Below are 15,152 nucleotides of genomic sequence, written 5' to 3'. Positions count from 1 at the left end.
TGACGTCATTCATAGGTTTCCATTGCACTATGGGTAAGTATCTTTGCGACCCGTGTCACATGAATAGTAACTATTTTTATTTTTTCTCCATTAAAAAAACGTTAACTTTATATAGATTTTTCTATTCTACATAAATTTACAATAATGAACATTTACAAAGATAAATATCCAATGTAAAATTATTCGGATGAAGTCGGAAAGTCTCGGTTTATAATTTATAAACAATGTTTCTATGGAAGCAGATCCAAGATGGCGGTTCCTGCTGGAGTAAAGTTGGACGACGGAACGGGAGGTTATACCGCGAATTGCTTTCCAGTTAGGAACATATTCCGACCAGCAGAGGATGGTTTGTACAGATAATATTTCCTTCTGTCTTTGTGTGCGAAAAGTACGTGGCTTGTACTTGCCTCACTACTTTATGGCACAATATTGTCGTGTTCTATTATTGTAACGAAATCAGACTGAAGCACACTCACTGTGCAGTGCACTGCAGTGATCCCCCAATCAATAACGAATAAACAGTACAACGTATATCCTTTATTAAAACCAAAACTACCGGCATTGTTCAATTCTGTCTTAATTTTCCGAATTTACAGGCTATTCGTGTATGTTTCGGGATCAAGAAACAAAATGATATTACAGTCTGACAAATCACCAAGTTGTTGTTTTGAATATTTGTGACATTATAATTATTATTGTACAACAGGGTAAATCATAGATGAAAACAATGTCAGTGGAAACGAAATAATACGGTGTTAATATGATACAGATCGGTAGTATTTAGAATCTAACTTTGTATGTTTTAAAGATATGTTCCCATTCTGAATCTGAAATTATGTATACAACAAAATAATAACAAGTTTTGGCTCTTTCTTCTAAACCTTCAGGACCTCAGGAAAATCATTGGCCGTGGTTTGAATTTTAGTTTGGTAGGAAAGAGTGTACCCAACCCCTATGCAGTGCAGGGGAGGGGGTGATAGGGGATGCTGGGGCCACTGGCGGTTACTGAAACACTAGGCATGGAGATAGAATGACAGGATTCTACTGCCATGTACTAGAGCATGGTCATTTTTACATGTGTAACACCATGGAGCAGAAATGTAGCTAGGCACATAGTTGTGGTTAGACTTAGTAACATGTTACTTCATACATGTAACTTCGGTAACTGCTAATCTTGTACATGTCAAACACTGAGTCAACATTTTGACAGATAAATGGTAAAAGGTTACTTGTACTATGGATGTGTTACTCTTTGTGTTTATAACACTTCACAAGACACTCTACTACAATCATCTGTGAATATGGAATATCACATCATAAATCATAAAAGTACCCAGACTTCTTTGTAGAAATATGAAAACACACTCTTCCAAGAGGAGCTTATGTTTTTGCAAATGTGAGCAATTACATGGTCATAACCTGTCTTCATCTCTCTACAGTTGGTGGTGCCTGGCTGGTAGCACAGAGAGCTGAACAAAGAAGGAGATTTAAAGCTATATTATGTACTAAACCCAAGACATATGACCAGTTGAAAGAAGAAAGAAAACAGAGAGAAAGAGAGGAGAGACAGAGAGCATCAGCGTCAAGTAGAGGTGAAGATGATGAAACACCAGGACTTCTAGATGGATTTTTTCTTGTAAGTACATGTATAAAAAAAACCCTAAAATGTCAGTGCACTCTGCAGCATGCCTAAAATACAGTTTAGTTCATAGTACATGTATCTGGAAAATACAAAGTCTAAAGTTATTGTGAAGGTGTTGAATCCTGAGTGTGAGTCAAATATAAAAGTAATTTTTACATGTTACATGCATTACATGTATATTACTTCACATGTTATTCTCAGTCTTGACACAGTTGTGAAATATGTGTGTACTAAATGTATACTTGTAATTTGTATATGTACATTGTATATGCACTGACTAATTCAGTAATTGCCTTATTCCAGACTGCAAACAGGAAATTGATGGTACAGCGCCCTCACTCAATTTGGGGTATCATCACCTCATAGTACCATTTCTTAAGAGCTTTGTCCCTTAGTATTCTGTAAAAGTGTAAATCAGGGATATTTTTGGTATTGTTCAGATGTTGAGGAAAGCAGCAGTGCTCTTATATACCATGTATACCTTAAGGTACACACAGACAGGAAGAAGAACACCACCATGACAAATTTTGGAAAGGCCTATTACATGCTACATTTTAGAGTTAAGATTTAAGATGATACTGTGGATCATTTCACTGTTTTCATCAAATTTTTAGGACTCTGTGAATTGTGGACACAGTCACTGTTGATATAAGTAATTTTGTCAGCTGTAGAAAAAATGGCTTCTTTTTTCTTTCACTTTAATAGATGAAACATTGTTGTGTAGAAGACCCATCAGATTTGTGTTCAGTCAATATCACTGGTCAAGATCTGTCTGAAGCTAGAGAAGATGATTTTCAACTCTTTGATAATGTTGCATATGTCAATGCAGCAGAAAATCTATTACCATTTGGTGAGTGTTATCAGTTGTCGGTTTTAGTGTTAACATGGATTGATAGCTGTCAGTTTTTAGGGAAACAGGTATTTATGTTGGTCAGTTCAGTAATTATTATGTAACATCAAACTTAATTTTGGTCTGAAGTACTGTATAGACAGTAATGGTATAAGAACAACAGTTGAAAATGAAGTATTACATGTACACCACCATTTCAGATGTAGTCGTATACAAATACAGACAAAGACATTGTGGTAAATGTGATGTCATCACCAAAAGTTTACCCATAAACCCTTGCAGAAATGCCAAAAAAAAGCCAAACACATGTCAAGTGCAGGAGGGCTCATTTACAAGATTACAAAGTTGAATAAGTTATCAAGGTGCTATTTTATCACCCAAAGTAATATTTAATTTGATAGCAGTAATCGATACAAATGTACTGAAAGCAGAAATGAGTCTGACTGGACTTTTCCCGTAAATAAGTAGTAACTGGAAAAGTACTCTCTCTTATCATACAATTATACTTTCTTTTTTTTCTACAGAGGCCTTTAAACACTTTCCCATAATTAGAGAATTAGAGATTCCTGTCAATGGACTTAGAAATTTAAAAATTGATCTTGATGATTTTCCATTTTTAGAGGTAAGTTTATTATTGATATTATGAAATCATATAACATATATAAGATATGCTATGTAATCCTCATGGTTCCAGTGATACGATAACACTGGCATGAGAACCTGGGATTAGACCCAGGCCTTTAAATTCAGATAAACATATGTAATTATAATAGAGGCCTATGGCATTTGAGTGCTAGAAAAGATACTGTGGGTATTTTGACTTGTGTTTACAATACTTTCTACTACACTTTAACTCGCTTCACATATGAAAGTATGGCCACAGAGAATACCACAAGCATCCACGTAAATACCAATATACACCACACTGACACTCATATACAGCATTGGATTCCAATGTATTCATAGGTCATCAAGATCATGTTGTATATGTACATCTAAATTCTAATGACTAAAAACCCTTTTATGTTTTTATTTGATTGACAGGTGCTAGATTTATCGTATAACAATTTATCAAATGAAGATATCCTTACAGTTGGATTGCTTCCTAAACTGAAAGTATTACATCTAAGTGGTAATGGTTTGAAGTCATTGCCTGCTGAGATGGCACAACCCATCATGCTTAGAGATGAGTAAGTAGTTTGTCACTGAATTCAGAGACATCGTTAGTTGATTTAGTGTTGTCAATGGCGGAGTGGTTAAACTTGCCTCTTACCACTGCAGTCAGGGTCCCTTATAAGGGTTGTTGGTGGGCGAGTGGTTAAATCACTTACCTCTTACCACTGTGGTCAGGGTTTGAACCCATTCTCGGTTTTATGAAATTTACCACGCTGTAAGTAAGAAGAGTGTCATTCAGTTTGACTCTACCAAACAATGCAGTGTTTTCCCTGAGTACTCTGGTTTCCTCCTGCATTAATAATGAACATTCCTCCTGTTATTAAGCAATGCCTGTTAGAATCAATCAATCAATAAATCAAAATGAATTAAAGGCACAAACATGTGATAAATACAGCCTCTGTAAGCATTCATGTAGATTGATACAGCTTGATTAACTAGGTCTCAGTCCTAGTTCAATCTTGCTTAAAGGACATTAACCTTCAGAAACAAATGACATCAGGAAGCCTTAAACCAGAAACTTGCCGATTCCAACCTAACTTCCTTAACTGTTCAACCATCATGTTTGACTCAACAATGTTGAAATGTTAATTTATGTTTTTTGTTATTTGATTACAGTGATAGGATGACACCATTGAAGATATCGAGATTTGCCAACCTAGAAATCCTCTATTTAGATGATAACAAATTGACAGACCTTACAACGTTTGCTAACCTTGCTGGCATCAGAAAGTAAGTCATTAACCCCTCATAGTCCTAAGAGACATTTAAGTATATAACACCCAAGTAAAGCAATATCACTTTGTTCACAATCATTTACAGTATTCATATCAGGTGTAAAAGAACTATGTTTCAATCACTCCAAATAATGTATAACTGAACAATTCTGTCAGCTGACCATCACAGTGAGGGAATGATAGCATTTCAACCATAATTGTATTTAGCTTTCCAAATATAGACAATTTTTTTTTGACATCTTATATCTTACTTGCTTCATAAATGGTAGCAGTAACATGGGTTGATTACACTTATAATGGTGTATTATTATGCTGGGCTTGTAATCAAAATAATTGAAACTACATTTTCACACACTGAAATTGCTTAACTTGAGTATCACAGATTGTATGTTTCTTTGCACTAGAATTTGTAATGAACAATAACTGCCATATTACAGCAGTGAAATATTTTAAATAAATCTCAATTTATTAGAATGCCTATAGATAGTTGATATCCTGGGTCCAAGATACATTGCGTGTGACATCATCGCTCATGTGCTTATTTTTAGATTGTTTTATCTGTGGTACATGTAAAAAAAAATTCATCATTAAACAATGGAAAGACATATTGAAATTTTTAATTGTGAGTGATATTATTATTTTTATAGAACAAACACTGAACTCTGTCAATGACAAAGACGTTTTTTTTACTCTAAAATCCAGAGTATAAGCCAGGTGACAACTCTCCCCCTTAGCAGCATGTTCAAAACCCTATTTGCATACAGAATACATTGCATTGTATTGGGCGACACATGATGCATTTTGGACTCAGCAACAGGTCCATATTCCTACATACTAGCATTACATCTAACCTCTGACCTATGATCCTTTGTATTTACTTTCTTTCAGACTGAAAAGACTTAATTTAGACAAAAATGATATATATTCAGTACCTCATTTGAGAGCCGTTGGTGGTAAGATGGTGGAAAGTCTGCCACCGTCTGTGACAAATACACCTCGTCATACAACACCACGGAATGCAGGTGATACTGCCAGTCAACCGTCCAGTAGGAAATCAAGCAGAGGGAACAGCAGAAAAAGTAGTAAAAATGAACTAGAAGGTATGTTACACTTACAGATTGAAATATCACACTGTGAAACCTACTGCTAATGCCTTCAGATGTAAAGACATTTCTATTCTTCAGAGCCTTCTAACTGTACAACATCTCTCAAATTTACGTCATATTAGAGTCTGGCATTTTAATTTGCTTAAATTGATTGATTGATTGATTGATTTATTTATGAAATCAGTTTTACCTTTGGTTGTTGTTACAAACTATAATATTTGAGTATCCAAGTATTTTGCACATAGCAAAGATAGTAATCAGTTTTTTAGAATTTAGCATTTGGCTAGCTCAGTGCTGACACGGATAAGAGTCAGTATTGTGTTTACACTGGGCTGGTACTAAAACCCTACAAGGGTTGATGCTGGCAACAGCTCTATATTAGTATGAGGCTCGGCTAGTACTAGGCTCAAAAAGATTCCTTACTGTCAGTACGTACATGTATAGGCAGTACTCTCACATAGAGAGAGTAATCAACAGTAATATGTTTCGTTCTGTTTGTATCTAGTGATAAGTTCAGGCAGTATTCTAACAAATACAAACATACATGAAGAAACTATAAATTGTCCTTAAAGTGTATTTTGTTGTGTTTATACCCAGTGATAAGTATAGGCAGTACTCTGACATAGATACATCATCAGTGATAGGCATAGACAATACTCTGGCATAGATACATCATCAACATGTACTGTGTAGTGCTCAACAGTAATGTCTATTTTGTTGTGTTTATATTCAGTGATAGGTATAGGTAGCTTAGAGACTAAGTGGTCTGTTCTTAGTGGTATCAGTAGGCTGAGTAGCAGTAGCAGTGTTTGCAGCAGGACTTCCAGCAAAGGAGACACTGCTAGATACAACAGTAGGACCATCTTAAAGGATAGTAAGAGTGCTGGTCAGTTAGGTGTGTGTTAAATGGTTAGGGTATACTACAGGGTACAAGTGCTGGTCAGTTAGGTGTGTGTTAGATGGTTAGGGTATACTAGTATAGAGTAAGAGTGCCGGTCAGTTAGGTGTGTGTTAGAGGGTTAGATTAGAGTGCTGGTCAGTTAGGTGTGTGTTACATGGTTAGATTAGAGTGTTGGTCAGTTAGGTGTGTGTTAGATGGTTAGGGTATACTACAGACTATGAGTCCCGGTCAGTTAGATGTGTGTTAGATGGTTAGAGTAGAGTGCTGGTCAGTTAGGTGTGTGTTAGAGGGTTAGATAAGAGTGTTGGTCAGTTAGGTGTGTGTTAGATGGTTTAGAGTGTTGTTCAGTTAGGTGTGCCGGTGTTAGAGGGTTAGGGTATACTAGTATAGAGTAAGAGTGCCGGTCAGTTATGTGTGTGTTAGAGGGCTAGATAAGAGTGCTGGTCAGTTAGGTGTGTGTTAGATGGATTAGAGCGTTGTTCAGTTAGGTGTGCCGGTGTTAGAGGGTTAGGGTATACTATCGGTAGTATAGAGAAAGGGTGCTGGTCAGTTAGGTGTGTGTTAGATGGTTAGGGTATACTGGTATATATTGACAAAACACCCATTATTATTTGGGTAGTGATATAGTATATTGTAATATTGATAACATCTCAATGATTTCTCCAGGTGAAGAAATAGCCAACGTTGCCAGTATTTCAATGATTGAGTCTACACTGAAAGACATCAAAGAAGAAGATGAAGTGGATGAGAATCTTAGTTTTAATGGTACTGGAACACAGATAGGAAGTGATTTATTTACAAGTGAATCACCACCACCATTTCCTGAATTGGAGTATCTCAGTCTGGCTCATAACAAGGTAAAAAGAACATTTTAATATTTTCAGCTGTTGTCTGAAAGCGGGAGGATATTACATAATGTCTGTATTTTCATCAAAACGCACCAGATATATTAAAGGGGAATGTCCAGTCAGACTTATTTATGTCTGTAGTAAACTTGTATTGATTACTGCTATCAACTTAAAAAAAGTTCAGTCAGACTTATTTCTACCTTTAGTACACTTGTATTGATTACTGCTATCAAATTACATATGATTTTGGGTGATAAAATAGCACCTCGATAAGTTATTCAACTTTGAAATCTTGTAAATGAGCCCTACAGCACTTGACACGTGTTTGGCCATTTTTGGTATTTCCTGCAAAGGTTTATTGGAAAATTTCTGGTGATGACATCACAGTTACCACAATCTCTTTGTCTTATCACCCTTTCTATTTGTTATTTGAACAGCTGTGCAAAACAAAATAGCATGACTAAATCTTTTGAAAATGTTTCATTGAACTCTGGCTCATCCTATATATATGAACATAAAAAATTGATACAGAAAATGAGATTACTCCTTAACTTTCAGCATTGTCAACCCAAGTTGTTGCACCCCCTGACATGCCAATGAGGTGAACGTTTTGTTCATAATCGTGGTTTAACTCTGAGTAGCAATACTGTATCAATAAATCTATTTGTTATTTTCCAGATATTGGAAGAGGAAGGCTTATTAGCTGTAGCAGCCTGGCCAATGTTAACAGAGCTGGTTATACATAACAACCCATTGACAACAGAAAATAGTGGTGACCCACCATTACTAAGACGTTACCTAGTAGATAGGTTAGGTATTCACTTAACTAGACTTAAACCACCAAGGGTACAGAAACCAGGACCTAAAGTACCAATAAAGAAGTCTCGACAGGTATGGAAACACCTCACAGTCTGATTTTAATACTGTAGGCTGTCACATTTTACAAGCTAAGGCAGACACTAATTACATGATGTATCACAATTATTGTGACATGTTGATGCTAAAAGGGAACAGCACTCTGGGAAATAAAGGCATTTTTGTCTGGGTTCTGTAAAGGTATTTCATGATATTACAGCAGTTACATTATGCACAATTAGTGAGAAAAACTGACTTGAATCTGTGCCAGTACCTTGGGGTGGACCAATGTGCCCTCTAAGCCAATTTGATGTTTTGCTGCCACACAGCAAGTTGCTGTGACTCGCCAAATTTTGGTGTTCTTCTGGACTCATCTACTTCTTTTAATTTTGATCCACAATAAAAATATTTGTCTTTCATGAAGGGGTACACTGCAGTGGACACGCATTACAAAGGGGCCCAAATGACTCCCCAATCATGAATTCTATAAGGAACACATAAGTCTCTTATTTTATCAATCTAACTGTATGAAAATTATGATTATAATATCAATATGTACATGCCTGTTCTGAAAATGGTTGACCAATGTGTGAAGGTACCCCATAATGGGTTACCTAAGTTACAAACTAACTATGTCCAAGCAAATAGTCTGTAAGATTTTACTAATTACTATTTCAGGTTTCAAGCCATGTGCCAAAGGTGCCCAAAGTACCTGTAGAACAGTTGATGTTAGAAGCACCCTCCAGACTTGCCTTGCCATCCAGCCAAAATGTCACACCTCATCCACCACCCCCTAGAGCTAAATCAGCCCCTACACCATCATCCCTAGACCAGACTAAACCCTTACCACCCATCACACCCACACCACCACCTCCTAAGAAAACACCAGATGGTTGGACAGGAGAAGATGACAGAATGTCAAGAACTAAGACGTGGACAGAGGATAATTTTGGAGTCGATGAGGTTGTGGACTTGGAAGAGGAGGTAACGTTAGATGACAAGCCACCTGTTGCAGCTGATGACCCAGTCTTTCTTACACAGGTATGTATACTATAAACATATCAACTCGGGAGAAAACTGTCCCTTATTTCACGAAGGGACAACAACAACAGATAGTCATTAATATGTCATTCTGTAACCACATTGAACATACAAAGTACCAGATTATGTAAATATCAAGTGTATGATATGTAAATCAAATGCATTTATTATGTAAATTATATGCATCATTATGTAAATGATTATGTAAATCAATGCATAATTATGGAAGTCATATGCATTATTATGTAAATCAACTGTGATTGCAAATCATGATTATGTAAATTAAATGCATGATTATGTAAATCAGTTACACAATTTTGTAAATCAGACACATGATTATATAATCCACATGTATGATAGTCACAGTCACAAATTGAGATTATTCCATTATTTGATATCGTAGGTTGATGATCAGGGTGAAGAACCACTTAAAGAAGAGACGACAGTCAAAATAGAGAAAAGGAAACATAAAAAGAAAGAAAGAATTGACAGTGCTGCTGTTTCCATGGTAATGCCTGAAAAGTACAAAGGTTATGAACTCTTACTGGATGTTGAAGAGGATCCTGATATCATGTTCCCTCCAGGTAAACCGAACACCCCTAGTTTAGAATGGAATGTTCATGCCCAGTTTCCCTGAACTTTGACATAATGGTTTATGGCTGAAACAGCTCATTGGTTCTCAAACTAAACTGTTATACTCTGATTGGACAATCTCAACAGACATAACATTTTGTATTTAACGGAAAAGTCCAGCCAGACTTATTTCTGTATACTTGTGTTGATTACTACTCTCAACTGAAATACATGTATTATGATTTGGATGATAAGGTAGTGCCTTGGTAACGTATTTACCTTTGAAATCTCTGTGTATTTGTCGATTGTGGTAATTGTGATGTCATCACCAGATGTTTTCCCATAAACCCATGCGGGAAATCCCCCAAAATGGCTGAACACGTGTCAAGTGCAGTAGGGCTTCTTTACAAGGTTTCAAAGTGGAACATTAAGTTAGGTCCTTTATCACCCAAAATCATTATGTAAAGTTGAATCACATTAACAAACTGAGAATTCTGTTCTAAACATAGATGAACTTGTACTGTTGTATTTTGTAGATATCCATGGTAACGTGAAGGCATTGGAGTATGCACTGAAGCATCCTGTAGTTTTCAAGGACAACACAGTTGATTTAGACAGATTACAGAAACCTTTTGCACCGTATGAAAGGGTAAGTGATGATAGGGATGTATATGTATGTGTCTGTATGTTGATATGCCTGTGTTTAGTTATGTAATTGTGTCTCCTGTCTGTCTGTCTGTCTGTCTGTCTGTCTGTCTGTGTTCTGCTGTGTGTGTCTGTATGTGTATGTATGTGTCTATATTTTGTTGTGTGTGTATGTATGTATGTGTCTATATTTTGTTGTGTGTGTATGTATGTATGTGTCTATATTTTGTTGTGTGTGTATGTATGTATGTATGTGTCTATGTTTGTGTCTATATTTTGTTGTGTGTATTAGTGCGTGTGTGTGTATGTATGTGTGTGTGTGTATGTGTGTGTATGTGTATGTGTGTATGTATGTGTGTGTGTGTGTGTGTGCGCGCATGTGTGTGTGCGTGTGTGTGTGCGTGTGTGTGTGTGTGAATTGTTAACCCATGGGCTGAAACCATGTAGTAATAGTAACGTATACACGAGAGGCTGACGTCGTCAAATATCTAGTACATAATGATTGATGTGTGATTATTATATTGACAGAGTAAAGTAGACTTTGGAGCCAAGTACAAGGACAAAGCTGAGAAGTTAGAAGAAATGTTGGAACAGATGAAAAACCGAGTTACAACAGAGGAGGCCAATCTAGCAGCAATATTAGAAGACAAAAAGAAATTTAAGAAAGAATTCCCAGAGGCAGTACATTTATTATCACAGGTAAGAAAGTAAATCCAGGGATATGGTAATTTGCATTATGATTGCATAATGAGCAGCCTACTGGGCCTATACACATATAATGTATGCATGTCTTCAACATTGAAACATACACTGACATGTTTATATTTCAACACATACACACATGGACATTGCAGTAAGCCATTTCACTTCATGTTAAAGTATTATTATTATATTGTCATTCAAAGATTATTCAACCTCAAGAAACACTTAAAGTCTTTTGAAGCTTAGCTTAGCATGGTGGCTTGGGTGGCAAGGACAAGTGTTAGCACTATGCTTTCTCTATAGTGGGGAGAACACAGCATGGTAGAAACCTGTCAAACATGGTGGCCTGGGTGGCCAGGACAAGTGTTAGCACTGTACTTTCTCTATAGTGGGGAGAACATAGTATGGCAAAAACCTGCCAAGTACAGCAGCCTAGATGGCAAGGATGGTGTTAGTGCAGTATTTTCTCTATAGTGGGGAGAACATAGTATGGCAGAAACCTGCCAAGTATGGCAGCCTGGGTAGCAAGGATGGTGTTAGCACAGTACTTTCTCTATATTGGGGAGAACACTGCAGCATGTTTGTTGGTAGATACACAGTATTATTTCGTTTCTTCTTTTATTCCAACAGATCCAGACTAGGTATAAAACTGTCAGGGCAGCTTCAATAAAGGACGGCAGAGAAAAAAGTGACACCCTGGAAAAAACACTAGAAGCTGTGAATGAGTCTCGTCAAAAACTGAGAAAGAATAAAAGTGAGGCGAAATCACCGAGTCACAAAAGCAAGTCTGCGTAGCTCAGTAGCTCAAGACAGATTGTGACATTTTAACGACAGAACCAGAACGCTGAAAGCAACTTGTCTCAAAATATGCAACACTGCGTCAAGCTTTATAAAACAAAGCTAAGCATGAGCAAAGTTTTAAACTAAGCCACACATCTGAAAAGAAATTTTCAGAAAAAAAATGATTTCAAATGTTCAAAATTCGAAACTTTTATGTACATTAAAATTTTTGCATTAAAAACAAAATTTCACCATTAGAGTTCACTCTTCACCACTAGAGTGCGCTCTTCACACCCATCTCCAGACTGTAGTTTGATATCTTTAAATTTCAACCAAGAGTTGGACTTTTGTAAATATATGTTGTATGTATTATAACTACAAGCAAACCCACATAGGCACACAGAGTGTGTTTTACTTGAATCATGTATCAAGAAAATGAAAATTTAACGTTTAACGCAATTAAATTAACTAGTTTTCAGGAAATGATCGAATGATTTGTATATAGTTTAAATTGACGTTTTTGTGTTATATGTACATAATGTTTTATAAAAGTGATGAATAAATGTGTTCTCATTATTGAAATATAATTGTGTTCGTGTTTGATGTGTTTTTGAAGATTGAGTTCCCAGTGGGTCAGATACTACTATGGGGAAATCAGGTTATTGGCAAACGGATAGACACAAACTAAAACGGTTGTTGTACGGAAATCAAACTATAGGCAAACTAAGATAGGCACAAATTAAAACTATTGCTGATATACTACTATGGAAATCAGGCTATAGGCAAACTAAGATAGACACCAAACTAAAACTGTTGCTGATATACTACTATGGAAATCAGCTATAGGCAAACTAAGATAGACACCAAACTAAAACTATTGTTGATATACTACTATGCAAATCAAGCTATAGACAAACTAAGATAGACACAAACTAAAACTATTGTTGATATACTACTATGGAAATCAAGGTATCAGCAAACAGAGTCGAGTCACAAACTAAAACTAGACTCATGGAATATAATTTTCTTCTTGTAAATTGAAGTGTCCAATCTTTTTAGCCATAATGTCTCGTGTTAAGAAGTGTCATAATATATCTTAATTTATGGGGTTTTGAATTACAGTAGAGACAGCAATACTTTGGCATTCCATTGATTAGATAAAACTTTCGGACTGTCAAGTGCCGCAGTAACGACCCTGCTTTAGTGTACGAGTTGGAGTATAGCTAGCTTACAAGAGCGCCACCAACGGCAATATTCTAAAGTACTAGTTATTACTCGTACTACACAATCTTACATTGCTTTGTATTGTATGTACATTCCAAACTCGTCTGAATTACATGTAAAGGGGCACAGTCTTTAAACTTTATAGCTTTTCGTGATAATTTGTGCCTCATATTGAAATATCCGTATACTATAGTATTACAAAAACCAAAATATGTTGACACGATATCCTGTCTAGCGGCTTCCGGGAAATATATACAATATATACTGCATGGTATAGAAGTATCATTATCACAATATGTGATCATTTACTTTATAAGAATCGGCAAGTAATATTTTTTCCGTTGCGTCAGCAGAAAAATTGTACTCTGACTTGTGAGAATTAGGTTTAATTTTTTTAGTGCGGATGTCTTGGCATATGTGTAATGACGTCAGCCGAACATGAGCCTTACAATAACATTTCTAAGAAATATCGACACTTCGAGTACACAGTGGCATTTTCTAGCTAGGTCCGATTCCAGGATGACCGGATACGTGTTCGATCGGACGATTCACACGTGACGGACATAAAAAGGGTGGAGAAGGGAAACTTTTTGGAGCACGTGAAAGAGGGTTCGGCCTGTATTCTCGACGGTTTCTTCGGTTTCGTCAAATGCAGAAATAATAGATTTGTGTCATTGAACACAACACTACTTCGTTAGATTTGTAACTTCTAAATCTCACATTAATTAGATTTAAGGACACTAAATGTCATATTTCGTATAACTTGGTACATGTATAAGCTTATACCACGTGACTTAAAAAAATAACTTGCTTTACTTTTGCCTCAGCACCCCTCCCCACTACCCCTTCAAAACTAAATTGTTAGTTTTGTGGACCACACTGGCATTCGATCGCAGTATTTTTCACACTGAAACTACGCGTATAGCTCTGATAAAAACACAAGGCCATCATATTTTAATTCAGGAGGTATAAAGCTTAAAATATTGCGAATGGGGTTTAGAGAGAATCTGAAGATTATAATTTTGGTCATTGGTTTAATTTTCCATATTTCGATTTCATATTTAAATTAAAATCGTTCTGTCGTATGATAAACTTAATTTCGTTGAACCACGTTCACGTCCACCTTCATTCAAACGTTAAACTATATTAAGTTTAGTTTGTCTTTTGACGTCGGCCCTAACAAGCTTATATTAGTTCTAAAATTCTGGATTTTTTATTGAATAGTTTAAGAATTCAACAGCTGTCAGATTTGGAAAATGAATCTTATTTTGCAGGCTTGACAATGTGCTTAGTGTATTAGTTAGGTTACCTTTGAATAAATGTCGTTTGAAATGTTCAACCCTATGTATCAATAATACCATGTACTAATGAGTACTTGATTGAGTGTACACTGCGTGTTGCTCTAGCTCAGATCTGGCACTGTAATGTCCAGACAACCATGCTGGTATGAGGTTTATGCTATTTATCAATATAATTTGTGAGAAAATATCGGTGGCTAGATATCACTACAAGTTTATCTCTGTTGCTAAAACAGTAAAAGTGAGATCTGAAATTTAAAAGTAACACATTCCGATCTTCTACTTTACAATATACAAACATTTGTTTATTTTTTTTACCTATCCATAAATAAATTCGAACCCATTGCTTCATTTTAAAAATTGTTGAAAATCATAGCGATTAAATTTCCACTATATTGTCAAGTTGGTGACAGAGTCGCGGACGAAGTGTCGTGCACATACATGACGCGTCGACGACGACTCCACTTGATTTAGTGCGCCATCATAGTTTTGTAATTGTCTGTATGTATATGTAGTCCGGAAAAATGGTCTCATCCTGTAACCCTCTGTCATTTATATTCATTCGCCATGTGAATTCCCTTCATTGTGCCACTTACCACATATTAATACACAAACATCCACTCATATGCCTTAGAAGCCTTAAAAAAACAGATAAGTAATTTAGGTTCAGTATTTTGTGAAATTTTTCAGTAGCTTATCTACTGTTTACGATCTACTTTGTGACCTGCGCATTAGTAGGAGATTATAAAAGCTGCTACCACGCCCTATCAAATAACA

At 36.1% G+C, this 15,152-nt stretch overlaps 1 protein-coding gene across 1 annotated transcript; it reads left to right on the top strand.

Moving 5' to 3' along the window:
• The first annotated feature begins 243 nt into the window (after positions 1-243).
• LOC144442232 (X-ray radiation resistance-associated protein 1-like) lies at positions 244-12,330 on the top strand. The gene is made up of 14 exons (XM_078131512.1): positions 244-346; positions 1,440-1,636; positions 2,348-2,492; positions 3,017-3,114; positions 3,537-3,682; positions 4,284-4,397; positions 5,291-5,502; positions 7,076-7,266; positions 7,936-8,148; positions 8,791-9,153; positions 9,557-9,737; positions 10,263-10,375; positions 10,900-11,070; positions 11,704-12,330. The coding sequence occupies exons 1-14, from the start codon at positions 250-252 to the stop codon at positions 11,866-11,868; spliced, it is 2,406 nt and encodes an 801-aa protein (XP_077987638.1). The 5' UTR covers positions 244-249; the 3' UTR covers positions 11,869-12,330.
• The last annotated feature ends 2,822 nt before the right edge of the window (positions 12,331-15,152 follow it).

Source organism: Glandiceps talaboti, chromosome 11 (assembly GCF_964340395.1).
Source record: "Glandiceps talaboti chromosome 11, keGlaTala1.1, whole genome shotgun sequence".
Classification (NCBI taxonomy): domain Eukaryota; kingdom Metazoa; phylum Hemichordata; class Enteropneusta; family Spengelidae; genus Glandiceps; species Glandiceps talaboti.
Note: the sequence above shows the minus strand (reverse complement) of the source record. Positions and strands in the feature narration are given on the sequence as shown.

Bases quoted from the DNA above. Each gene is read 5' to 3' on its own strand.
- LOC144442232 (XM_078131512.1), top strand. From the start codon at position 250: ATGGCGGTTCCTGCTGGAGTAAAGTTGGACGACGGAACGGGAGGTTAT. The intron at 7,267-7,935 runs GTAAAAAGAACA...GTTATTTTCCAG, and splicing joins TCAGTCTGGCTCATAACAAG to ATATTGGAAGAGGAAGGCTT. The intron at 10,376-10,899 runs GTAAGTGATGAT...TTATATTGACAG, and splicing joins CTTTTGCACCGTATGAAAGG to AGTAAAGTAGACTTTGGAGC.